Source organism: Malaclemys terrapin, chromosome 4 (genome assembly GCF_027887155.1).
Source record: "Malaclemys terrapin pileata isolate rMalTer1 chromosome 4, rMalTer1.hap1, whole genome shotgun sequence".
In the NCBI taxonomy this organism is placed as follows: domain Eukaryota; kingdom Metazoa; phylum Chordata; order Testudines; family Emydidae; genus Malaclemys; species Malaclemys terrapin.
In genome coordinates this window covers 137,693,591-137,719,621 of record NC_071508.1, presented here as the reverse complement: position 1 = coordinate 137,719,621, position 26,031 = coordinate 137,693,591, and the positions used below count along the sequence as shown (strand labels likewise).

At 42.7% G+C, this 26,031-nt stretch overlaps 1 protein-coding gene across 3 annotated transcripts; it reads left to right on the top strand.

Annotated features, from left to right (window-relative positions):
* The first annotated feature begins 521 nt into the window (after positions 1 to 521).
* ZBTB1 (zinc finger and BTB domain containing 1) lies at positions 522 to 25,319 on the top strand. Of its 3 annotated transcripts, none has more exons than XM_054028268.1 (3): positions 522 to 792; positions 11,171 to 13,082; positions 23,441 to 24,849. In XM_054028268.1, the coding sequence occupies exons 2-3, from the start codon at positions 11,191 to 11,193 to the stop codon at positions 23,475 to 23,477; spliced, it is 1,929 nt and encodes a 642-aa protein (XP_053884243.1). In that variant the 5' UTR covers positions 522 to 792; positions 11,171 to 11,190; the 3' UTR covers positions 23,478 to 24,849. The 3 variants fall into 3 exon arrangements, with proteins under 3 accessions (XP_053884243.1, XP_053884244.1, XP_053884242.1); XM_054028269.1 differs by lacking the exon at positions 23,441 to 24,849 and adding an exon at positions 24,858 to 25,319 and having other exon boundaries at positions 523 to 792; XM_054028267.1 differs by lacking the exon at positions 23,441 to 24,849 and having other exon boundaries at positions 526 to 792; positions 11,171 to 13,675.
* The last annotated feature ends 712 nt before the right edge of the window (positions 25,320 to 26,031 follow it).

Here is a 26,031-nt window from a genome sequence, read left to right as displayed (position 1 = left end):
GGATGGAGGGGGGATGGGGGCGAACCCCCCGTGCGGGCAGGACAGGGTGGATGGGGGGAGGATGGGGGCAGGACAGGGTGGATGGGGGGAGGATGGGGGGGTGAACCCCCCGTGCGGGCAGGACAGGGTGGATGGGGGGAGGATGGGGGGGTGAACCCCCCGTGCGGGCAGGACAGGGTGGATGGGGGGAGGATGGGGGCAGGACAGGGTGGATGGGGGGGATGGCGGGGGTGAACCCCCCGTGCGGGCAGGACAGGGTGGATGGGGGGGGATGGCGGGGTGAACCCCGCGTGCGGGCAGGACAGGGTGGATGGGGGGAGGATGGGGGCAGGACAGGGTGGATGGGGGGAGGATGGCGGGGGCGAACCCCCCGTGTGGGCAGGACAGGGTGGATGGGGGGAGGATGGGGGGGTGAACCCCCCGTGCGGGCAGGACAGGGTGGATGGGGGGAGGATGGGGGCAGGACAGGGTGGATGGGGGGGATGGCGGGGGTGAACCCCCCGTGCGGGCAGGCCAGGGTGGATCTGGGAGGAGGCGGCATTTGGGAAGCCAGGAGCCGCCCGCCATGCATTGGCCGCGGCTGCAGCAGCAGGGCCGGGACCGCTGGCCGCCGCGGGGGGAGGGGTCCGGCTCCGTGCGGTCGCGGAGGAGCCGAGCGGCGGCAGCAGCAGGCGCGGCGGGGCGGAAGTCCTTTGTTGCAGCAGCAGAGGGAGCAGCGCGGGTGGCTCCGACCTCCTCGGCCGCCGCTTCGGCCCCGCGCGGAGCCCCCGGACCCTGCTGGCCGCGCGGCGGGTAAGTGGGGTGCGGGCCCCGCCAGGCGTGGCGGGAGAACTGCCCTGCGCCGGGGCCGGGCCGGGCCGGGCCGGGGGGCGCGGCGGGAGCGGCTCCAGCCTGGGGCGCGGGGCCCGCTGCACGCCCGGGGCAGGCTGCGTGGCGGCCGGCGGGCAGGGCCGGAGGGCAGCGCAGGGCCCGGGCCCGGGGCTCCGGCAGGCGTGCGGAGGATCCGGCGTGCGCGAAGCGGCTGGCGCCCGCTCGCAACAGCAGCTCCTCCATCGGCGGGAGGTGGGAAGTGACGGGGGCGCGGGCTGCGGCCCGGCTGTGCCGTGGCACATGAGTGTGGCGGACCCCCCGGTATAGGGGAGGTGGGACTAGCACTGCCAGGGGCTTTCCAGCGGTCCCCACCGATAGCCGCCATGGGGACCCGAGCGGCATGTGGCCTGGACCCTGCCCGATTCAGCGAGCGGGCACCAGCCACTCCTGGGAAGAAAATAAACTAACAACAAGGCGCCACCCGCAGCAAACCCCCCTCGGCCTAAAGGCTTCCGCGAGGGCCGCCTGAGACCCAGGCGAATCCTTACCCGGGGCCACTTTTAGATCAGCCACAGTCACTGATCGTTCCTGTTTCAGAATCCCTGTGCCCGGTGCTGCTGTGCCCTGACCCGTACGGGAGGCCTTTTGGACACTGCCATGCCTGTATAGGTGGGCCTGCCTGCCCATAAAGATTTTGAAGCCTGCCCTACTAAGAGGTGTCTTGCTCCCTTCCTCCCTCTGTGAAAGAATTGAATCATAAGTGCCATCAGTCCCAGACAGATCCGGCCAGGTCCTGTGGGGTGTAAGGATGTGTCTGAGCTATTTTCTTGGGTGAAGGTGGAAAAAAGAATTCTCTGGCGGCAGATAGAAGTGACTTGTGAGGCAGGGACACTAAGTATTGGTTTACAGTCCCTTGTCTGCTGCCTTTGCTGTTGGTGACGGAATCCCAACCTAGCCACAGGTCCATGCTCATGGAAGTTAATGCCGCACCTGCAGCATTATCCAGAGAAATGGACAAAGGCTGGCTGTGGCTACAGGATACCTCCAGAGATGGACAAAGCACAAGATGCATCAGCTGGCTGTATCGTCCAGTTTTTTCCAATTGAGTAGTTGTAGGTTTCCTATAAAATAGAGTCAGTATTCTAGAAAGCAAAGAGTGGTTACAGTCCTTTCAAGCTAGTGGTTGATGTCCTCATTAAGAGAGAAATCAGATGCTGCCACAGCCCAGAGCCCTCTCCCTCACCCAGACTCCCTCCCGGGACCCACATGCCCTCCCGCACCTCAACTTCCTGCCCCAGCCCTGAGCCCCCTCCCTCACCCAGACTCCCTCCCAGGGCCCACATGCCCTCCTGCACCTCAACCCCCTGCCCCAGCCCTGAGCCCCCTCCTGCACCCAAACTCGCTCCCAGATCCCTCATCCCCAGTCCCATACTAGAGCCTGCACCCCCAGCCGAGCTCTCACCCTTCCACACCCCAACCCCATGCCCCAGCCCGGTGAAAATGAGCGAGTGAACAAGGGTGGGGGAGAGTGAGCGACAGAAGGAGGGGGCATGGAGTGAGCGGGGGCAGAGCAAGAGTGTTTGGTTTTCTGCAATCATAAAGTTAGCAGCCCTACCCAGAAGAAGTGGGCTGTAGTCCACGAAAGCTTATGCTCTAATAAATTTGTTAGTCTCTAAGGTGCCACAAGTACTCCTGTTCTTCTTCCTACCCAGAACAGGACTCCTGAACTGTACCCTAAGAAGAATCCCAGGACTCTTTCTTTCTTAGTTGTTGAGGTTGTGGATACATAGGAAACTTGATTCTTCTGGGTTTTCTGTATATCACTTTCCAGCAGTTCTCAAACTGTGGGTCGGGACCCCAAAGTGGGTCGCGACCCAATTTTAATGGAGTTGCCAGGGCTGGCTTAGACTTTTTGGGGCCTGGGGCTAAAGCCCGAGCCCTGCCACCTGGGGCTCAGGCCCAAGTCCAAGGGCTTCAGCCCTGGGCGGCAGGGCTCAGGTTACCCTGCTTGGGGCTGAAGTAGGGTGACCACACAGCAAATGTGAAAAATCGGGACGGGGTTGGGGGGTAATAGGAGCCTATATAAGAAAAAAAAACCAAAATCGGGACCGTCCCTATAAAATCAGGACATCTGGTCACCCTAGGCTGAAGCCCTTGGGCTTTGGCTTTGGCCTCCTGACCCAGGACAGCGGGGCTCAGGTGGGCTCAGATTTCAGTCCCCCATCCTGAGGTAGTGTAGTAATTTTTGTTGTCAGAGGGGAATTGCAGTGCAATGAAGTTTGAGAACCCTGTTCTAGTCTGTCCTTCTGTATATCAGAGGCCATTACATTTTACCCATCTATCCCTGTGTTAAGTCTAATCATTTGTGTTTGACTGAAGCATAACTTCCAGAAAGGCAGCTAGGCTTGATTTGAAGACATTAGGAGATGGCGAATCCACTGAAGTAGTTTACTGTACATGCAGCTTGAGGTCATAAGTCAGGGTACTAGAAGAACTCTGAATATAAAGGCTTATTTTAAAAAATATTTTGTGCTAAATTTGGTGTCAGGGTTTTTTCCTGCTAGTTTGTTTTCCTATATATATATATATAAATTTATGGTTGTTAATACATTGCCTAATACAGAACATATTTGTGCAAGGATAGAGTAAATTATATCAGTTAAGTAACGGTAACTAGGAATTTCCACAAAAATCCATTGCGGCTGAGAAGTCAGTTTACCACTGTGTCAGCGCTCCATTATGCTTTTACTCTCTATGGACCTGATCCAAAGCCTTTTGAAGTCAATGGCAAGATTTCAGGACTTTAGATCAAACCTTATGTCCTTAACTCGTTAATGTCTTTAATGCACTGTGCTCATATTGTGAATATATAACCTGTCTGTATCTTTGATGCTCTCAGCCATACACTGAGAGTTAGATTTCAGTTCTTGTCAGATTTCAGCTGCTAATTCCCTTATATGTGGAAAGGGATGCTGTATCATCAGAAGAGATCTTAATACTGATGTGGGGTTGAAGGCTTAAATGCTTGGCAGTTTGGTGATTTTTAGAATTTTTTATCTCTTTCACTGGTTCAGATCCAGTCTAGGTAGCAGCTGAAATCAGTTGTGATCTAAAGGCTGTTCATAGCCTATTTTCAATGAATTGATAGTCTTAGTACAGCTCTTAATGAACAGGTGTCCACATCACAGAAAACAACATCACAACTAGTACTCCTGTTGGCAGGCTGTGACTGAGGGTGACATTCATCATCCTCAGGAATAGCCCAAGTAATTGAGCTTATCCTGTCGATCTCTAGAGGTTACTTCACATCCTCTGTTTGTTTTTTCTACCATGTGGCCCCTGTACATCATGCAAGGGGCTGTGGTGACCACTTGCTCAGCTCTTGCGCCTGTTTACCCACACATAGGTAGATTTCCCATATGTCTCTAATGCATTGGCCTTCCACACCAAAGTGAATTTCACCCTCAAGGGGCATAGCGGCTGAAACAGTGGTTCTCAACCTTTTGTACTGGTGACCCCTTTCACACAGGAAGCCTCTGAGCTCGACCCCCCCTTATAAATTAAAATTTTTTTTTTTATATATTTAACACCATTATAAATGCTGGATGCAAAGCAGGGTTTGGGGTGGAGGCTGGCTCACGACCCTCCATGTAATAACCTCCCAACCCCCTTGCGGGTCCCTACCCCCAGTTTGAGAACCCCTGGTCTAACATATTCTCTCTGTAGAAGTTATCCCTGAGGTCAGGGTTGAGATATGGTGGCGGAGGGGTGTGGGAAAATTTGCATTGTCACGGCCCATAGTATATCGATCTATTTTGTGGATACATGGGAAACTTGATTCTTCTGGGTTTTCGGTATATCACTTTCCATTAGTACTAAATTCAGAGTTTTCATTTATTTCATTTTGTCTCATCTGATCTTGGTTTCCACAGAAAAGTGGCCAGCAGCTAAGTCTGTGAGATTTCCATTTTGCCTGCTCAGCAGTGAAAATGCTGGCTTCTGAAAACCACCTACTAATTTTAGGGGCCCAAATGCTCCTAAATCGTAAAGTCTGTGGTACTTTTTTTTTTAGAAAACAGATACAAATTTCAACAGGAACTTTGCCAAGGTCTCTACATTTTAAAATAAAAAAATGTTTTAGGAACTTTTTATATCTTTAGTTTAAAAACTTTTTTAAATCTATGCCATAGCAAAGCATACAGTTATACTGGATACCTACTCTTTTCAGTTAGAAGGCTTTTGACCAAAGCATGCAGATATTTGATATAGCTCTATAGCTTGTTCTGTTTTTATATATGCCACATTAACCGTAGATACTGACATAACATCATATCTGTAAATATCAATTCAAAATAAAAGGGAAAATTCTAATGGGAGAAAAATGGGAATTGAATAGTGTCTGGCAGTGTCAAAGTAAAAAGCAGAAAGGTAAAATGAGAGTACTGTGATGATTGTAAATTTAAAATTACAGTGAAATTACCTGATCAGAAATTACTCTAGAAATGTCTTTATATATATTTATATATTCACTTTATCTTCAACTTGAAAATGCTATAGGAACTCGTGGCAGTGGTGGTGCTTTGTCCCCATGCTGGCACAAGTCCAAAGAATAGCTTTTCAATGTGTCTTTTTACTGAATATCAAATAGAAAATTATTTCTTGAAGACAATGTGCCTGACACTGCAAACAGAGATGATGACATTCTCCGTCCAAGTGATTTTGTAATCTACAATAACTATGGTTGCCCATATTGGTTGGATGTATTCCTGGAGGTTTCATCACATGACAGAATCTTTAATTAAATAATTTAGTTCCTGGAGACTCCAGGACAGTCCTGGAGGGTTGTTAACCCTAACAATAATTCAGACAGTGCAGTTTAATTACTTATTACACACAAAAAACTAAGTTACAAGAACATTATTAAGGCGCAATGTCAAGCACTCAAGGGTTAGGAAATGCCAGAATTGAGGTTGCCTGTGAATCTTAATTCATTCCTCCTTGTGCATGTGCATTAAGATACAGACTTTAAACATATGATCACATACTATTTTGTCCACGAACCCCTGCCTCATTAAGGCATATGTTTAAAGTCTGTATCTTAATGCACCCCTGTGCATTAAGATACAGACTTTAAAACATATGATCATATACTATTTTTTCCACGTACTCCTGCCTCATTCAGTGCACAGGATGGACAGTGCTCACTTAATGAACCACTATTCAATGTTTGTTTTCTCCTTGTTTCTAATGTGTGGCCCTAAGCCTTATTTCCTGTACATCAGTCAAACCCCGCACTGAAGACAGAATTACTAATTTCCCTCACATTTTTTCTGTGACACATATGAGTGCTTCATAAACATTAATTAATCTTCACAACACCCCAGTAAGGTGAGGGGTGTTGAGGCACAAAGATTGAGTTTAAAATATTCACTAATTTTGGGAATCCAGTTTGTAAAGACTAGGGCCTGATTTTTCAGAGCACTTAGCATTATACAGCATTTACATGTTCAAAGCACATCTCCCACTGAGTTCAGTGGCAGCTGTGAGGGCTCTGCACTTCCCCTGGGTATTATGTTGGGCACCCACAAAAGGAGGATAGCACAATTAGTGACCACCTGTGATGTGACTTGCTTAGCAGCATCGCATAGGAACTCTATGGCAGAGGCAGAGATAGAATTCAGTTTCCCAGGGCAGCATTCAACTCCCTTAACCATGGGACTGTCCTTTTTCTTCCTGCAATTCCCTGCCTCATTTTATTTACAACACGCACTTTCCAACTAATGAAGCAAGGAGGGATAGCTCAGTGGTTTGAGCACTGGCTTACTAAACCCAGGGTTGCGAGTTCAATCCTTGAGGGGGCCACTTAGGGATCTGGGCAAAAAATCTGTCAAGGACCAGTACTTGGTCCTGCTGTGAAAGCAGGGGACTGGACTCAATGACCTTTCAAAGTCCCTTCCAGCTCTATGAGATAGGTATATCTCCTTTCAGTATACAATCCTCTTTGATTCCCAGAGCAGATCCACATCTTGGCCACTGAATGAGGCAGGGTCCCATGGAAAAAATAGTTTGAGATTATATAATTAAAGACTGTATCACAATGCACATAGACAAGAGGGCTGAACTAAGGTTGCACAGGCAATCTTAATTCTGGGCTTTCCTAAATTTTCAGTGCTTGACTATGCAACTTTAATGTTCTTTTAACCTAGGGGTTGTTTTGTTTTTTGGCATGTGTAATTTCATAGGTTTTTAAAAAAGCAAACTGAAAATAACAAATTCCATCATGTGGCATATGGGTCATCAGCAGGGTTGGAACCTTTCTACTGCACAGACCTCTGCCACTTGAGCTAACTGAGTTACTGATAGCAGTAGTAGGTTGTAATCCTATATGTGGATCAGCACCACAGGGGGATGACACACTTTGCCCATGGCTTTCAGGTATCTGTTGACAGCAGGAAACTTGGGCTCTACTTCAGGCTCTGAAGGGAATTGTGCTGGTGGGCACAGACTCTTCTGCCCATTCCCCCCAAAGCTTGACACTCTCTCCCTCGTCCCCTCCAACCTGTCCCAGCCTGCCTCTTCCCCACACCTTGCTGTTTCCCTGTTTCAGTTCCTTTCTCCCTGCCCAACTAGTCCCCTTTCCACCTCAACTCCTTGCCCAGCCAGTCCTCGTTCTCCCCTCCTGGCACCTTGTCTGATCTATCTCTCCCTCCACCCCTGGGTGTCATCCTACTCCCAATTCTTGGGCTCCTCATCCAGTCTCAGTCTGCACCCATCCTGCCTGACAACTTGCCCCAGTCTCTTTGCCCAGCCAGTCCCAAGTCTCCCGCTGAACCATGGCTCCTTGTCAAATCTGTCTCCCCATCCTCCTAATGGTTTCCAGTCCCAGTCTCCCCCCACCTCACAATTCCCTGTCTAATCTTGGTGCCCACCCCCCCCCACACTTACTGGTTTTCTGTTGTCTTTCCCTATTCTCCATATTCCTCATTGGCTCCCAGTCCCAGCCCCCTTGCCCAGCCAGTCCCAGTTTCTGCTCCCAGTCTCATCAGCCTCCTTGTCCCAATCTCCTTTCCCTTCCCTGGTTCAGCTCTTGTCTCCTCTGGATTTGAATCAGACATTCTTTCTCCAGGCTGCCTGGGTGCCAGCAGGGAGGTCTCTGAGAGCACTGGAGAGACAGGCTCCCTGAGCTTGCTTCCTGTGCTCAGCCTCACCCTGGCATGGTGTAGCCATTACAGGAAGAGTCTTAAGGTATGTCTCCACCGCAGTTTAGAAACCCATGGCTGTGCCAGCTGACTTGGGCTTGCGGGACTCGGCTGCGGGGCTGCTTAACTGTGGTGTAGACATTTGAAACCCAAGCTCTGGGACCCTCCCACTCCCAGAGTCCTAGAGCCGAGGCTCCAGCCCAAGCCCGAATGTCTACACTGCAGTTAAACAGCCCCTTAGCTTGAGCCCCGCAAGCTCAAGTCACATGGTACAGGCCAGCCGCGGGTATTTAATTGCAGTATAGACATACGGTTAGGGAGCCCCTAGAGCATGCTCATTTGCTCTGTGAGGATAGTACATGCATGGTCTGGTCAGCACTAGGATCTGTGAGAGGCTTGAGCATGCTCAGTGAGGACAGAATCTGGAGATTTTAGCTGGTAAAATCAGAAAAGCCTCTATTGAGCTTGTGTGAACTGTGATTTTTCCAAGGCTTATAATTTGGCCAGATTTGCATAGATTTTCATGAGATAGCCTTTGTGTCAGGGATGTGCATTTTGCCATCTCCCCGCCAAATTTAAAGTCTCAACTCCAACGAGGGTAGCTGAACCTTTTCAAAGAAAAGATCAGCAGAATTTTTTAACATGGGCACAATGATGTATTTTTCCCTAGCCTCGTTGTCAGAAATGATGGAACCATTTTGGCTGATATTCCACTACATCCCCTAAAATCATCTTGAGGCAGACCCCTGGCATGGAAAATTTCAGCCCAAATAGTTAGTTTGGCCAAATTATAAGCAACAGAAAACAGGGTCTTATAATGGAAATGTCAGACAACCTTAAAATAGGTGGTGCCACCAGCTTTGCCTATAATTATTTCTGCACTGAAGGTCCAATATTCAGGCACTGCTGTTTTTAAATACACCAACACATAAAATACATATGACAGGTTACTGTCGAGCTTGGAAGAAAAAGAGTGCTTTAAGAATGGATTTGAATTAGTAAGGTGCTATTAGTAACACTAAAATGTTAATGTAAGCGTTCCCTAAGTACTTGTATGTCCCCTATTATTATAGTATCTGAGCATTGTACCTGTTATCAGCATCAGCCCACTGTCAGGCTAATTCCTTTAGAGGCTTCAGGAGATATGCCTTACCCAGTCTGTCCTCTTATGCATATCCAGGCACAAGTGCTGAAGAATTTTAGGTTTTATTGACAGTTATCTCCCAGAGTTCCCCTTTCAAAAGAGGCAATATCCTTTATTCCTACTTCTTCCAAGGAAAAGAGAAACCTAAAAGAATACATCTTTTCTACCTCACTCCAATGCCTGTTGGAATACTCAATGTGAGTATTTTCACTGATTTCAATGGGCACGCATCAGGCCCCAGATACGTCATAACCACTTTTTTTGCCATAGGGTTACCCTGTTACAGAGCGGTTTTTAACTAGTAAACTTTACAAAATGTCTTTTTAAATAGAAGAATAAGTGGGATTTTTTTAATTACAAATTTGAATTTGCCACTTTTCAAGTTGTAATAAGGCCAGCTGATAATGTATATCTGTTCTCAGCTGATAATGTATATCTGTTCTGCACAGACTTCTCTGGTACAGATGGCGGTTCATAGCTGTCCTCATGCCTTATCACACCTGAAATGTCAGTATCCATTTTATGACCATATCTTCCCATAAGTTATATTTTAAACACATACTATGTAGTTTGAACTGAAATTATTAGTAAACCTTCAGTTACTGTTCTTAGGATTTAAATGGCAATTCAACATATTATCACATGAGACTGAATGTACAAAGTAACCTCAGGTCAAATGCACCTCAATTAGAGTCCTATGCATAGGTGCTGGAAGTAGGGATGCTGCTGTGGTGCCGCTTTTAGCACCCTCATTATAATTGTTCCAGCACGACTGGGCGTATGAAATGTATTTTGTGATTCCTTTTTTAAATTTACGATCTTGAGGGGTTGTTGCTTTTTGCTTTGTTTTTGTTCACTAAAACATCCAGAGTGATCTAAATGCTTAGAAATGTTGTTGCTTAGAATGTACCTCTTCATTTCAATGAAGTAAAAGATTCTGTTCGGGAAGTAAAATAACTGAATCTGTTTCCACCAAAGTGTCACAGTGTATTAACTAGTGCAGAACAACTTCTTTACTTTTCAGTGTAATGTAAAAACAAAAAAGAAGCTTCTACAATTGGTGTCACTTTTCTAATCAGATCGGAGTAACATTTCAGGGTATTCACTTCTTGCTCAGCTTTCAGTTTGGGGAGGGAAATCTTCCTTGTCCCTGACCCACTCATCAGGAGTCTCTGTTCCTACAGGGGCTTTTTTGTTCTGTATTTGTGCAGCACCTAGCACAATGGGGTCTTGGTCCATGACTGGAGCCCTTGGGCGCCGTGATAATATATATAAAAATAATAATAAGCCCTCCTACTGCAGCCATCCAACTTCCAGCCAAGGCCCGGCTGACGTTAGTGATCCGTAAATGCTGCTCTTTAAATGGCCATAGTGGATGTTTTTGGGCAGTGTAGAACATTTCCTCCTCTTTAAGGATTGCACATATTGTTTCCATGGTGCTCCCAGCCTCCTGATAGCCTAGGAAGGAAAGAATAGTAATTAAACCTATGTTTCCTCCATGACAATGCAGCAGCATCGCCAAACCAGCCTATGTCACAGTTGTCCAACTTGAGACACATTAAAGGACTCTGATTTTCACAGGATGAATGCTCAGCACTTTCTGAAAATCAGGCCCCTTTAAAGTATATCAAGTTGGGCACCCAAAATCTTAGTCACGTTTGAAAATCTTGGCCATATTTCTTTGTGGTTTACTTCCTGATTTGTTTACTAGCAGCAGTATTGTTGAGATCAGCACAGGCTTGGCAGTAACGTTTATTAGTTAACTGGTACTGAAAAATCCAGAAGAGGGAGAATAGAATAGTGGATATTTTTATTTTTCTTGGCACCAGTTTACTGGATTTTCTTTAGTAAGTATTTGTCTCCAGGAAGACCTTTCCAATCAGATTATAAAAATAGTAAGAATATAAAAACGTTGGACCCAAATTGCAGTTCTTAACAATTGTCCTCTGTATTAAAATGAGCTCCCTCTTACTTTCTGTGCTTATAACTTAATATTTTATTTTTATTTTTCCCACAGGACTGTAATTGGAATACAAGATGGCAAGTACCAGCCACAGCACATATGTCCTTCAGCAGCTAAACAACCAAAGAGAGTGGGGTTTTCTCTGTGACTGCTGCATTGCTATCGATGATATTTATTTTCAAGCACACAAAGCGGTCCTAGCTGCCTGCAGCTCTTATTTTAGGATGTTTTTTATGAACCACCAACACACCACAGCCCAGCTGAATCTCAGCAACATGAAGATCAGTGCTGAATGCTTTGATCTCATATTACAGTTTATGTATTTAGGAAAAATTATGACTGCCCCTACCAACTTTGAGCAATTTAAAGTGGCGATGAACTATCTACAGTTATATAATGTGCCTGAATGTTTAGAAGATATACAAGATACAGACTCCTCTAATTTAAAGTGTTCATCTTCTGCTTCTAGTACACAGAATAGTAAAATGATATTTGGTGTGAAAATGTATGAAGACACACTTACTAGAAATGGCAGTGAAGTAAACAGGTGGTGTACGGAGCCACCAAGTTCAACTGTAAACACATCCCATAACAAAGAGCCGGATGAAGAAGCTTTGCAGCTGGGCAGTTTTCCTGAACAACTATTCGATGTTTGCAAAAAAAGCACCATGTCCAAATTCTCTAACACAAAAGATCGTGTGTCCCATTCACGCCGCTTTGGAAGAAGCTTTACCTGTGACAGCTGTGGGTTTAGTTTTAGCTGTGAAAAGTTACTGGATGAGCATGTGTTAACATGCACTAATAGGCATTCATACCAAAATACCAGGTTTTATGGTATTGAAAAAATTGACTTTAGTGAAAAAGACTCTACTTCTAAAATACTGTCTGCACAAACAGAGAACTATAAAGGGGATACCAGTCAAGCAGCTGATGACTCTTCATCTCCAGTGTCAAACATAACAAGCAGAAAAAGTAGTATAGTTGCATCTGAGACATCAGGTGAAGAAGGAAGTAGAGCCACTGAGAGGAAAAGGATTATCATCAAGATGGAACCAGAGGACAACCCGGAAGATGAACTGAAAGATTTTAACATTATTAAAGTGACAGATAAAGACTGTAATGAATCTACTGACAATGATGAATTAGATGATGAACAGGAAGAGCCACTTTACAGATATTATGTTGCAGAAGAGATCAATGAAAAGAGACGTTCTCGAAAAACTCTAAAACCCCGGTTGTCTATAGATGAGAATGCAAGAAAGTGTTTAAAAAACACAAGGCATCTTAACAGGAAAGTCCCCCCAGTGCAGGAAGATGCGGAGAATGCTCCCTGTGAACTGTGTGGGCTAACAATTACAGAGGAAGATCTATCCGCTCATTATTTATCTAAACACATAGAAAATATATGTGCTTGTGGCAAATGTGGCCAAATATTGGTCAAGGGTAGACAGTTACAGGATCATGCACAGACATGTGGAGAACCCCAGGATCTGACAATGAATGGTATAAGAAATGCTGAGGAAAAAATGGACTTAGAAGAGAATCCCGAGGAACAATCTGAAATAAGGGATATGATGTTTGCAGAGATATTGGAGGACTTCAGGGACAGTCACTTCCAAATGAACAGTCTTCCAAACAAACAGTTATATAAGCATTCTGCCTGTCCTTTCCGATGTCCTAATTGCGGTCAGCGTTTTGAAACTGAAACTCTAGTTGTTGAACATATGTCAAACTGCCTAGAGCAAGATCTGTTTAAGAATGCTATTATGGAAGAGAATGAAAGAGATCACAGACGCAAGCATTTCTGCAATCTTTGTGGGAAAGGATTTTATCAGCGTTGTCACTTACGGGAACATTACACTGTTCATACCAAGGAAAAACAATTTGTTTGTCAGACATGTGGGAAGCAGTTTTTAAGAGAACGTCAGCTGCGGCTCCACAATGATATGCACAAAGGCATGGCCAGGTATGTCTGTTCCATTTGTGATCAAGGAAACTTCAGAAAACATGACCATGTTCGGCATATGATATCTCATTTATCAGCTGGAGAGACTATATGCCAGGTCTGTTTTCAGATATTCCCAAATAACGAACAACTGGAGCAGCACATGGATGTTCATCTGTATACATGTGGAGTATGTGGAGCAAAATTTAATTTGAGAAAAGATATGAGATCTCACTATAATGCCAAGCATTTGAAAAGAACATAAGCATAAACATACTGTAAAACAAGCATTAAGTTGACAGCAGTGGGAACACCAAAGCAAGGCATACAATATAGCAGACAAAAATTGAATGATTGTTGAAAACAAGTCTTTTGTTTAAAGACCCTTTTAATCATAGGTGTCTTTGTTGTAGGGTCATTAAGTATATATCTTTTAAAAGCATCAAGTGTTTAATTATTACATTTTCACTGTTGCCTACTAGCAATTTCTGTTTTTAATTTTATTGTTTTACTAAGTAGATATGATACAAGTCATTATTTTTAAACTGTAGAGTAAAAGCACAAATGTTACCCCTTAACTGACTTCTATTAAACAGTTCTTAGTTTCATGTCCATCCGATGAGTGCTTCAGTATTTGCAGGTGTTGTTTCTTCATGTGAAATTTTAGATCATGTAGTCATTAATATGCAGGAGCATAATCATTCCTAATATCAAAATCAATTTAAAAAATGAAAACTGACGCCAAGGAATAATTCTTTGCTTTGTGACTCTGCAGTCAGCACAGTGCTAGCTGTCCGAGTATTCAGATTCTTAGCATCTTTATTGAGATTCACGTCCCCAGGAATGCTGGTCAGGTTGGATAGGCTAAGTAAAACCATGCAAGACTGCAATGATATGAACAAAGGAAGAAATAGAGAATTAAGACTACAGTATATAGAGTCACAGAATTCCCATCTGAACAGTCATTTTCCATGCTCGATATTCTAGCAGAACTGAAGCGGGCACTTCCGGTGCAGTAATGCTTCCCTTCAGTTGCCTATCTGTATCTGCCTCAGTATTTATAACCTACTCATCACAACGGTATCTGATTGTTGAGTGTGAAGAGACTGCTGAGCTTTCTTAATAAGTGCAGCAAAGATGTTTTATGCCCTTTCAGAATCTTCTCACATACAGACCTCTTTGAATCTAGTGAAACCCTAACATATAGAGCTTACCTGTTTTATTTTAATGCAGTAAAAAACCACTGCATGTCAGCTGAGGCAACTTGGTCTTTGAAAGTACAACTGTGGATCTGGGCTGGAATCTTAGACACCAGCTGTATAAACAAATACTAACTGCATGATTGTTAATAATGAAATCTGTGATAAGCAGTGGTGAACAAAGAGCATTTGAAAAAACAATAACAGCACCTACTTCTTATATAGTACTTTTCATCAGCAGATTTCAAAGTACTTCACAAAGAAAGTCAATACCATTTTACAGATGGGGAAACTGAGGCACAGAGCAGGGACGTGACTTGCCAAAGGTCGCCTAGTAGGCCTGTGGCAGAGCTGGGAATAGAATCTTGGTCTCCTGAGTCTCAGTCCAATGCTCTAGCTAGAGTATAATTGTCAGGGCTCAGTTTTGAAACCTTGCCATTTTTCAAAGACTGTGATTATAGCTCATAAAACAGAATGTCAGAATATATAAATAAATAGATAAAGTTCACCTAAAAATTGCATATAGCTACTTAATCAAATGAGAATTTTCAGATACTATATCAAATTTCTGCTTTTATATTCAATTTTAAATGAGTTTTAGGTTTGTAAACAAACATAATGTGAATGTCTATCAAGCTGGAGCCTGATACACTGAAGGAAAAGGAAAACTTGGGTCCTGGACCTGTTATCAGACCTGAGCACATGGATCCAGTTATAGCATTGGGGCTTCAGCATTTCACATACAAAAAGTACTGTAACAACTTAATCCTGCATTTCTTTTATCCCACAGAAGTCAATGACAGTGGCACTGAACAGCACCCCTAACATTAATGCAAGCTAGTGTTTCCATTATTCCAAAGATTTGGGTTTTTTTTTTTTTTTTTCAGAGATTTATAATACTTCCATCCCAAGCTACATTGATCTGAAACTTAATGTATCAGTCCAGAGAACAACCAGGTTGGCCGGTTTAAATGTTTTTGTGTCAGTGATTGGTTGTCAGGGGGTGGCTGAGAGAACCAGCCAACTTGTACATTGGAAAATGAAATTTCAAAGTAGCTAGTAGAATGGTGTTTGAAAAATAATTACTGATCAATGAGACATTGTAATGGCAATATTTTTATAAAATGTTTAGGTCACCTACAGATTCTCAGAGCTGATAGAGCAGCCAAGGGCAATAAGAGAGAACTTGTGTGTGCAGCCGAGTTGAAAGAAGGGTATTGTGGCCTGGGGTGTGCTGAGAGATTTGGAATGCTGTGGGGGATGCCAGGCAAAGATTGGAACAGCACAGGAGCAGAGACCAAATTAGAATAGCGTAGTGGGAAGTGGAGGGCAGAAAATCCCGAAGGAGGGGGAGTGGATAAAATGTCCCATAGATGCCTGAAGGAACAGAGAGTGAGTGTGACTCAACTTGGCTGGGAAAGCTGTCAGCCTGGATTACTAACTCACCGTGGCATCAAACTCTTATTGCAGTTTGTGTACTAAGTATAAAACAGACTTTTGTGCTGGGTGGGCTGTTGTGGCACAGCAAAGCTTAGATAAAAGATTGCACTGGGCCAGAGGACTGAAAATTTAGAGGATGAAACACAGTAGCTAACCAATTGTCCCAGAATACACTGAAGAGCTAAAAGAGTGATTCAGAGACCCCTCTGCTTTGGGTCAGGAGCCATGTTTGATATGTGTTAGCCTGAACCTGTTAAAACCATGTTTTATACAGTCAGCAAACACAGTTTGATACCTAGTGTGGATGGGCCACAATGGCAGAGGAGGTTTTAAGCTGTGAATTGAATTGTCCTATTGTACATACTATGTTTTTTCAGCAATTCCCCAGAATACCTGTTTTCCCGTTGTAAGCTGTATTGTAGTGACCTTTCCCTTTTCAGTGAGGGCTGTCTTCAGTTCTCTCTAAAGCCATTCAACACCTCTCTTTCAATCAGAGGAGTTTGCTGGAGGATGATTTGATGCACTCCCAGTTTTTACCAGCTTGGGCAGTGGAAGAACCAGAATTTCTGAGTTTACAAGTATGTGCACTGGAAATAATGCTCACTTTGTGATCCAGGAGAGTGAATTGGAGCATCATGGAGAAGTTCAGAGAGGATCTGGCAAAGAGGCACAGAATGGTTGGAAAGGTCAAGGGGGAATGAAAAGAATCAAGAGTTCCTGTGAACAAATCAAAGGCAATAAGGACAAATCAGGGAGTACTCCCTGGGCTGTGGGAGAGATGGGGAGAAACACTGTTGTAGTGATACATGAAATCAGGTATGAGAAAGTTGAGAGAAAGGCCTGGAGTGCCTGATAGAGAGGATTAGGATGGCAAGAGAAAAAGATTGAAATCGTGCCAATGAGACAACGGAGTGGGTGAAAGGGAGCTAAACAAGAGTGTGCAGACCATTTAATAATGCTGTCTAAGGGCAGTGGAATGTTTTTCAGAGAACATAATGATATGGATGCAGTAAATACAAAATTACCATGTTCCTGCTCCCCCACAGTGGTAGTGTAGTGTTTTAAAAAAATACCCCATTAAAGAGACAGATGCTCAAAAAGCAAATACAGTACTAAAGAATGTTGAAACACTTTCAGTAAAATAAAAACACATCCCTAGAAATCTCATTGTTACTTGAAAGACAGTGAAGGCGGAGCAGAAATCCTTGATGTAGAGTTCTGTTTATCACACTTGTCGTTTTATTCTTCTCGCCATAGTTTCTCTGTATCCATTTCCGATACTAACTGGAATCCGATGCATGTTTAGATTGTATATATGTAATTCTGTAAATTACTTGGGATCTTCGCAGATAAAAGGCGCTATATACATCTAGGACCATGTTTTAGAAAATACTAATAGTTAATTATTTTTCCAAAGAGAAATGAGCCTCTCCTGAGTCTCTGCCTCTCCCACCCCTGTATCTTCGGGTGCTTTGTTATTCCTATGTCCAGCGATTTCTCGCTGTTCTCCTGCTGCTGCTTTCCACATCCTGGCAGTGGTGTGGGCTGCAACTTTGAAAAACATTTTACTGGCAACCACATCTCTGCTCTCAGGACTTACTTAGAGCTAAACAGGGAGTTTGTAATGATCTGGAATGAGCTTTTAAATAGAACAAATGCTGTTAAGCCAGCTGTAGTTTTGGTACTGCACAGTCAGTTTCACATTTTTAAGAACTTGTTTTTAAAGGTTTCCTTGCAGCTAAGCTATTAATTTAAAGACCTGACAGGAATGGTTCTTACACATGGATCTGACTCATACCCATGATTAACAACTCTCTATCTCTGTATACATACCCACTCTCTTGATATGGGGAAAAGCCACCAGATCTACATAAGGTCAGAGAGACCTGTACATAATCCCTTTCTCTATTCAATTTACCCTTCAGATATGGTCTGGGGAGCCTTTTTTGTTCTCTTGATATATGATGGATAGCATCCCCCCCACCAACACACACACATTTACTCAGTGGGAAGGGGAGGTTTTCATCCCCTACAACTCTGATGGCATAACTGTTGAGGCTCAGAGGGGATAAATACCTTATGGAAGTTAAGAAGATCCATGCAATAGCGGCTTCATATCTGTTAGTTGCAAAATAGGGGCTCGCCTATCTAATAGGGGTTAAGAATCAAAACTTTTCTAACTTTCTTAATTCTAACCCAGTTGTTTTCAAGACATTTGGCCCCACAGGATGAAGCACATGGCTATTTTGAATTTTTAAAATAAGCTGGCTTTAAGTTAAAAGTTAATTTTTTAAATTAGGAACACATTTTTAAAAGCTCTTTCTGTTTTTAGTGACTGTAAATTACTTTCCTGATTTTCTTCCAACTTCAAAAAAAGTAACCTTTCTGCTAACTATTCTTGAGAAATTTCAGTGCAACAGGATTTTGAGGAGGAAGAAGTTAGAAAAGTGTGAAAATAGAAGTTATAAATTAAATGTCTTCTCCAGTCTTATCTACAGAGTCACTGCCATGACTCTGAAATGAATTGTTAACTTTTTTTTTTCCCAAAAGAAAAAATCTTAATTTGTAACAGAGAAAGAGAAAGCATGATTCAGGAATGGATTCATCCTGACAAAAATATTCATCACTGAAAGGAATAGCCTTTGCTGCTTTTCATAGGCTTGAGTGAACTGGTGCCAGCATTCAGTGGAAATGTTGCTGGAATCTGTCTTTCTTCATGTCATTTTTGTCTACAAATAACTCATAATATTTTCTCAAGAACTAGTAGGAAAACAATATTGTGCATTATACTTTCAGTGAGACTGCTCCCAGCAGTAATACTTTTTTTGTGCATTCTTTATGAATATTGGGAACTGTAACTATATCAGGGAGTTTTACATGAGCGTATTTAAGAAAAATGCCATACATGGCACAGGTTTTCAACTGTCCATTTATTTGGAGTGTCCAACTTGTCCCCCAAATGGGTCACCAGGGCCTGAATTTCAAAAGTGTTGAGCACCCTCAACTCTATCTGAAGTCAATGGAGGCCCTTCTGATAATCAGCACTGAAGTGCATCAAATTAAATACACACAATTAGTGGTCACTTTAAAAACATGGGCCTGTCTCAGTAGGATTGATTTCTTTACTCATTTTAATTTTTCTTCATTCTCATCTTTAAGGGGGAAACAAGAAGCCTTCATCCTTTGCTAATTTCTTTTAAAATAGTACACCAGAAGTCTTCATGCAGATACAACCACAAAAACAATGCTGCTTTTAGCATTTCCTGTGGGAGAAAAAAGCTAGTTCTTGCAGTTCATGAAAGAACTTTGATCTCTAGGTCCAGTCCTGGTGCCTTCACTCTGCTTTTATGCCAGCTAATTAGCCATTGACATCAATGAGAGTTTTGCCTGAGTAAGTGCTGAATAAGAATTTAGTTGTAGATAGGGTGACCAGACAGCAAGTGTGAAAAATCAGGACAGGGGGTGGGGAGTAATAGGATCCTATATAAGAAAAAGACCCCAAAATCGGGACTGTCCCTATAAAATCGGGACATCTGGTCACCCTAGTTGTAGATATTATGCAGCAGGAGGTGAATAAAGAAAATTCATGAGATTCTGTAATTGACATAAGGCCCCTCAGATGAAATGAGAAGGTTCTGTCCCCAAATTCCCAAACCCCTAGAGATCTGTTTGGATTGTAGGAATCCACTGGAAGCAAAGGGTGTCTGCACTTCTTTTGAGCTCCCTTACCGGTCTCCTCAGCTTCAGGGCAGAGTGCTTTCAATGGAGCCACATTGCTACAGTTGTTGCAACATTAGTATTGCCAACCCCAAGCGTTCAAAAATCATGAATCAGGCTTGAAAAATAATGAGATTGGCTTAAAACTCATGAGATTTTATATTTGAGATTTTCACTTTCACATGAATCTGGGAGCTAGTGGTTTAAGAAGCAAATTATAAAATTACCAGAGTTGGCAACACTGCAACAGGCACCTTCCATTTCCTCCTTTCTTTCCTCCTCCCTACCACAAGTAGAAGTGATTATCAGAGTTAACTCTACTTCAAAACTGACGGGCAGAACAAAATGATCTCCCCCCCCCTCTCCAAAGATAGAGCCCCCAAATCTCTGGAAGGGCCTGGAGTTGAATAATTCCAGAGAGGTGATACTCCCTCTTGTTTCCCTCAGATAGGGTTTTGTACAGCTTTATTTTCCTATGTATGTGCTGCTAAAATTGTAGAAAACTTTGTATGAGGCATTATGAGCTGGTCTGCACTGAAAACTTACATTAGCATAGCTAATCTCAGGGGTATAAAAAAATCCATCCATCTAATTCTTCCATCGACCTAACTACTGCCTCTCAGGGAGGTGGATTAACTACAACAATGGAAAACCCCTCTGTCACTGTAGTGAGTGTCTACACTGTAGCGTTTTAAGTGTAGACATACTTAAAGTAGCATGAATCAATCCAGGACTGAATTGGAATGCATTTACACAAGTAGCCAGTTAAGGTTACACTGGCAGCCTTAATTCTGACATATCCTGACATTTGAGTGCACCTGTAATGTTCTGTTAACAAAACAAATTCACTTTGTAGTGTAGCTCTGGCACTAGTCTGCAGCACAACCCGGTCCACACTCCAAAGTTTTCTCAGAATGCCTATGTGAAAAAATCCCCAGCCCTCACTGACATAGCCATGCTGGCAAAAAAAACCCTATGTAGGTTCCGCTATAGTAGCCAAGGAGTCCTTTTACCGATATAGCTTATGTCATTTGGGGAGGAGATTTATGTATACAGCCAAAAGATCTCCATTTCGTGGAATAAGCTGGAACTCCACCAGGGGGCTCTGCCAGCATAGGTATACAGTTATAGCTGTATCAGCAAAGCCTTGTAGATTAGCCCCAAGTAACAGCATTGGGCCTGATCTATAATGGTTTGGGAAATAATAATACCACCTTTCTAACAAGGATTGTGTTTAATTGCAGTTTGTTAGCATGTGTTAATGTGGGTACTGCCCCCACAGGCCTGTATGTTTGGTATTAGAGCTCCCGAGTAACCAAAAATTAGCACAATCAGAAAAATCAGTCAATTAAAATATCTGAAAATTCACAGATATAATGCTTCAATTCCCCTGGCTTTGTTTTGATTGTGAGAATAATTAAATAACCTGTGCAACAAAGTTTCCTTTTGGGAATGTATTTATCTGGTCAAATACAGTGTGGTCAGGACCCAAAATACAAACAGACTACTAAAAATTAGCTTGAAGCAGAGCAAATAACAGCAGAAATTGTCTGTGGCCTTCTATACCTCGCTAACTATCTTGGTCTGCTACACAGAATCAAAACAAACCAGTCCCACAATGTGTGTTTAAAGGAGCTGTGCACCTTCCATTCACCACAACTATACTTGCTTTTCTCTCTCACCGGGGGATAGCAGCCTATGCATAAACCCAGGAGGGTGCAGAATAGCCTATAGGCTATATATATATATACACACCTCTACCTCGATATAACACGAATTCGGATATAATGCAGTAAAGCAGTGCTCCGGGGGGGCGGGGCTGCGCACTCCAGTGGATCAAAGCAAGTTCGATATAACGCGGTTTCACCTATAACACGGTAAGTTTTTTTTGGCTCCCAAGGACAGCGTTATATCGAGGTAGAGGTGTATTTAAAATATACATGCTGTGTGTATGAATGGGAACCCCACCTTTCAAGAATCATTAAAGAAAGGGCATTGGGAAGCTGCTGCCACTATCAGTTACCACAGTGGGTGCACCATCTCCCTTAGATGTTTTAATAGGGCTTTTCCTCAATCTCTGATTTCCATTTGGCCTGTAGAAAGTGGTAGGGGGAAGGAAATTTTTGACCCATTGTGTCCTATTTTCCCTGGCTGAGTTCTGGAAGATGGCCCTTTAGAATTTTTCCTTGGCTGGCTAAATCACCAGGCTTGAGAAAATCTCTAATAGCTTTTATTATTTTTACATGTTTGTATAGGCCAAGTCTGTCCCCTCGGCCTGCCATAATTGCAGTGTATGCAAAAACAGTAAGTAGCTATACAGATATATAGTACAGAGCCAACTTGTTGTCTGTCCAACCCCTCATTTTGTTTACAAACAGCAAAATAGATCACAAATTTGCTCTGATTTTTAGGAAGCTACAGAAGCCTACACTGTTTATAGTTCTCTCTGCCAATGTCAATATATTTCTGTTCCTTGGGGTTGTGTGGGCTCCATCTGGTGGTTAATTTGACACATGTACACTTTTATTTAAACAGATTGACTAGTTTAGTTGAGACGTGAATATTTGAAGATTTCAGAATCAGATTCTGCTGATTTCATTTAAAACATCTGCTCTTAGGGTAACTGGATGACTTTACAGATTGATAATAGGATACAGAGCTTTCTACTGTGGCTGACAAATTCAAATCTAATCTAGATCACTAGGGGGGTTAAAGTCATTAGCAATGGCAACTGTTCACTGGTTTGCAAAGTGAGCTGGTGGGGACAGCCCAGTACATACACTACCACTATAGTTGGCACTAATCAACAACTTTTTTGCAATCTCATCAGAAAGATCAAGCATTAATGTGCGTGATGACTAATGCTACCTTCCCACTCCTAAAGGTGATCCCTGCAAAATGGCTTTGTGTACTTTAGAAGGGTGGTGGAAAGAGGTTTACAGTGCTTCTGCCTGAGCTGTATATGATCTGTGGATAAATAGAGATCGTTGATTTTACAAGGTTATCAGTCCAGAACCTTGTATAAACATTAATATTCATAGAGAAAATTAATCATTGGTATGATTTTTCTCACTTTGAATGCAATCAATCCCTTTTTCTGAACAAAACAAGGGCATTTCTCTACCTCTAAATTGGTCAAATCAAAGTCATGAGGCATCCATCAGTTCAATGAGACCTACTGGAAAGCATCACCTATCATCCAATACAGAAAGTTACATAGACATACTGGGTCCAATAAAGCTGTGACTTAAAAGAGATGAAATGTACACATCAGGTGTAAGTTGATCAGAAAATGTATATAAGTAATGGATGTAAGGAGTGTTCCTTACACCAATCTGACAATCAAGAAAGTGCAATTTATACACCCACAAGGCAAAAGGCAACATACCAGGAAAAGCAATTAATAGGATTCTCTTTACAGTTTACATCCACTTCTGTTTTCTGGACAGTTTACGCCTGATGTGTAACTTATGCGGACACTTGTCACAAATGCATTTGGCCCAGAGACTTTAAGGAGAGTTGCAAGTGCTTACCCCAGGATTGAATTTGACCGAGTAGGGCTGCCTGTTTGGGTTCAATAGCATTGTTACAACATAGCTCAACAAAAAAATGAAGAGACAAATATGGAGCATTTTTTCAGAATGGTGACTGCCCCAAGCTCTGAGGAGACCAGCTGAAGGGAGGTAGCTCTCTCTCAACCACTAAGTCAAGCCATAAACCACAAGTCCTTACTAAAGTGTTGAGAACTGGATCAAAAAGAAGGAATGGCGACGTATTTAATCAAAATGAAAAGTTCACTTTTGGAACAAACTTGGGACAATGTTTAAGATTAATTGGGAGTGAGGGGAAAGAAAAGTCTTTTTAAGTGACATAGTTCCCTAACTTGATGTCCATTGTGAGTGCAACTGAAAAAGTAACATCTAAAGCAAAAACAAAACGTAGAGGTGGGAAGGATAATGGGGTGGCATTTGAGTGTGGGCTTCTGACGCTTAATATTTTTCTTGCATTTCTTTTGTGTGGCAGTAGTGAAATAGGGACATCTAAGCTTCTGAAGAACTGAAAGATCCAAGTTTGAAGAGGACCTGGGGGAGAAGCAGTCTGCAAAATACTTCTTTAAACTCAGAACCACATATGCCAGACCTGAACTGGCACCGTCTTTGCCTTCCTGACAGATTACACCAGTTGGTAATGGCACCAATAGCAGAATCAAATTAGAATGCTCAGTAAAAGCCCTTTGGGACTTGTCTCCATATTATATTATAAAACTGACTTACTGGTGACTCTGCTTACATCTCTGGAAAACAAACTGAAATCTCATCTCTAAGGGCAGATAACCATAGGAGCCATATGCTAGGTGTTGAAGACTACACTGAAATGGGCTGGCAAACCCTGCTAATCACTTGCTGCAGTCCTTTTCTAAAATGAAAATTGCTAAGGTTGCCATCAAAACCTTTAGACTTTTTAAAAAATTTAAAACTTCATCAATACAAATTAACAAGATCTAATTTTAATATATTCAAGGCAACTACAATAATAAATTAAGAGTTAAAACAACATCCACATTTGTTCTAGTCCGGAGAATAAGGTAAAAAACCCCAAAACTACATGGGGCCATGTGGAAGGATACAACTGGCATTGAGGCTCCCAGTCAAGAGAGGTTTCAGAGTCAAGAGAGGGACACTTTAATTTGCCTGTTGCCTCCCTACTGCCATCACCAATTTCTGATCTTGATATTGAAGACCTGTGAAGCACAGTACTTGTAAGTGGGGGTAAAGAGAGAGTGCTGGAATCCTATTACAAGACTGGTGAATTAATGTGACAGACTGATTGGCCGTGGACATGAGTGAATGTGAAATAATCTTCAAAGGGAACAGTATGCACTTTGTTCTGTATGCGAGCCTTGCAAGGCGGGCCTAAAGGAGAGAAGGAGGCATTCATTTTCTGACTCAAGCATCTCAGCATTCCTAATATTCCTAGCTAAATTAATGAGAATAGAGCACAACAAGGCATTCAGTGTTTAGCATTCAGGGTCTGGACAGATTAAAAAAAAAAACATTAAGCCTCCCCCCTACAGATCAAAATGGATCAGATTCAGACATTTCAGTAGACTAAAAATATTGATTTAGCATTATGTACTGCTATCGCTTTGCATCTCACTGATTCTACTTATGGCTGTAAAAAGATGTTATGCTTTTTTTTAGAAATAATTGTTATCTAGAGAAGTGTTTGTGCATCTTTTTACTTATAACTTGCATTTGCTTACTTCTTTGACACGCTTACCATATTGTCTATACTGCTGCTTGTGTAGGCCATGTGCCTAGGCTTGCCTTTCTCTTTCTAGTTCTATAAAGTAGCTACAGTATACAACTGGTAGAAAAAATATTGAAGTATCTGTGGGATTGGAATGCTTTATTTGACTATATACTCCTAAACATTTTAGCAGGTAGAAGTGTAAAGGGAGATCAAGAATACAGCACCTTTAAAGGATCCAGTACTGCTGGGGATGTTCATGAGTCTGGCCCTGTAGCTATTTTAAAACAACAGGAAAAAAAGACGATTCAAGTGTGAACATGAAGAAAGGAGAGAGACAGAACCCACTGGAGAGTCCCTCAGGGAGAAGACACAACATAGCTAAGACATTGACAGGAAATGGAGCTAATCTTCCAGAGAAAATGGGAAACCTGTGGGACTGTCAGGACTTGCAACACCTACAAGGCAAGAAGAGAGGAATGTACACAGCATTAACGGATAACAGCCCTTGCTGTTTGGGCCTTCCCAAATTACTTATACAAAGGGAATCTGGAGCAGGCTGTGACTGCTGTAACATTGCAATTATTTGTAGTCTCTGTAAAACAGCATCGGGGACATCCCAGGTTTTAAAGGTATTACTTTAAATTCTTAATTCATGCTTTGATACAGTATCTTTAATAAATTTTTATTATTCAAAAGTCTGCTTATTAATCTCATTTAATATCATCTCTTCTATTGTCTGGGTGAAAGCCAGCACAGCAACAGAATATAGCTCCAGCTAATACCTGCATCCTCCGCATTCCCGAAATTTTTCCAATCGCCTGATAAGATGGACAGTTTGGGAAACTGAGGCAATACACAGTGAAAACAAAGTAAAGAGACAAATAAGAGAAATCTTTAGCACTGATATAGTCCCATTCTCTCCAAAGTGCTAAACATTAACTAATTGAATCAAAATGAATAATAAAGATGTACTGATTCATGAATACAGAGTAGCGAGTTAAGCTATATTTGCACTAGATCTTTCTTTTTTCCCGTTAAGATTTCCTGCCATTCCAGCTCTACGGTGGAAGGAATAGTGGGAATACAAGTGTAGATGCCTGTCAGTGTTTTAATACTGCTAAGGTGAGATCTACACAACACTGAGGTTAAAACATGGTTACCAGCATCCTCTCTACACTAAAGCTCCCACCTTTGCTACTGTCAGTGGAGTGTGCACTGGTGGCAACAATGGGAAATTTAAAGAAAAGTCTAATGTAGTCAAGGATGGAAAGCCCAAGTACATAGCACACAAGTATATCTAATTAATACAACCAGTAAGGTTAACCTGAGAGTTTACCTATGACTTGGTAGATTATGGGAGA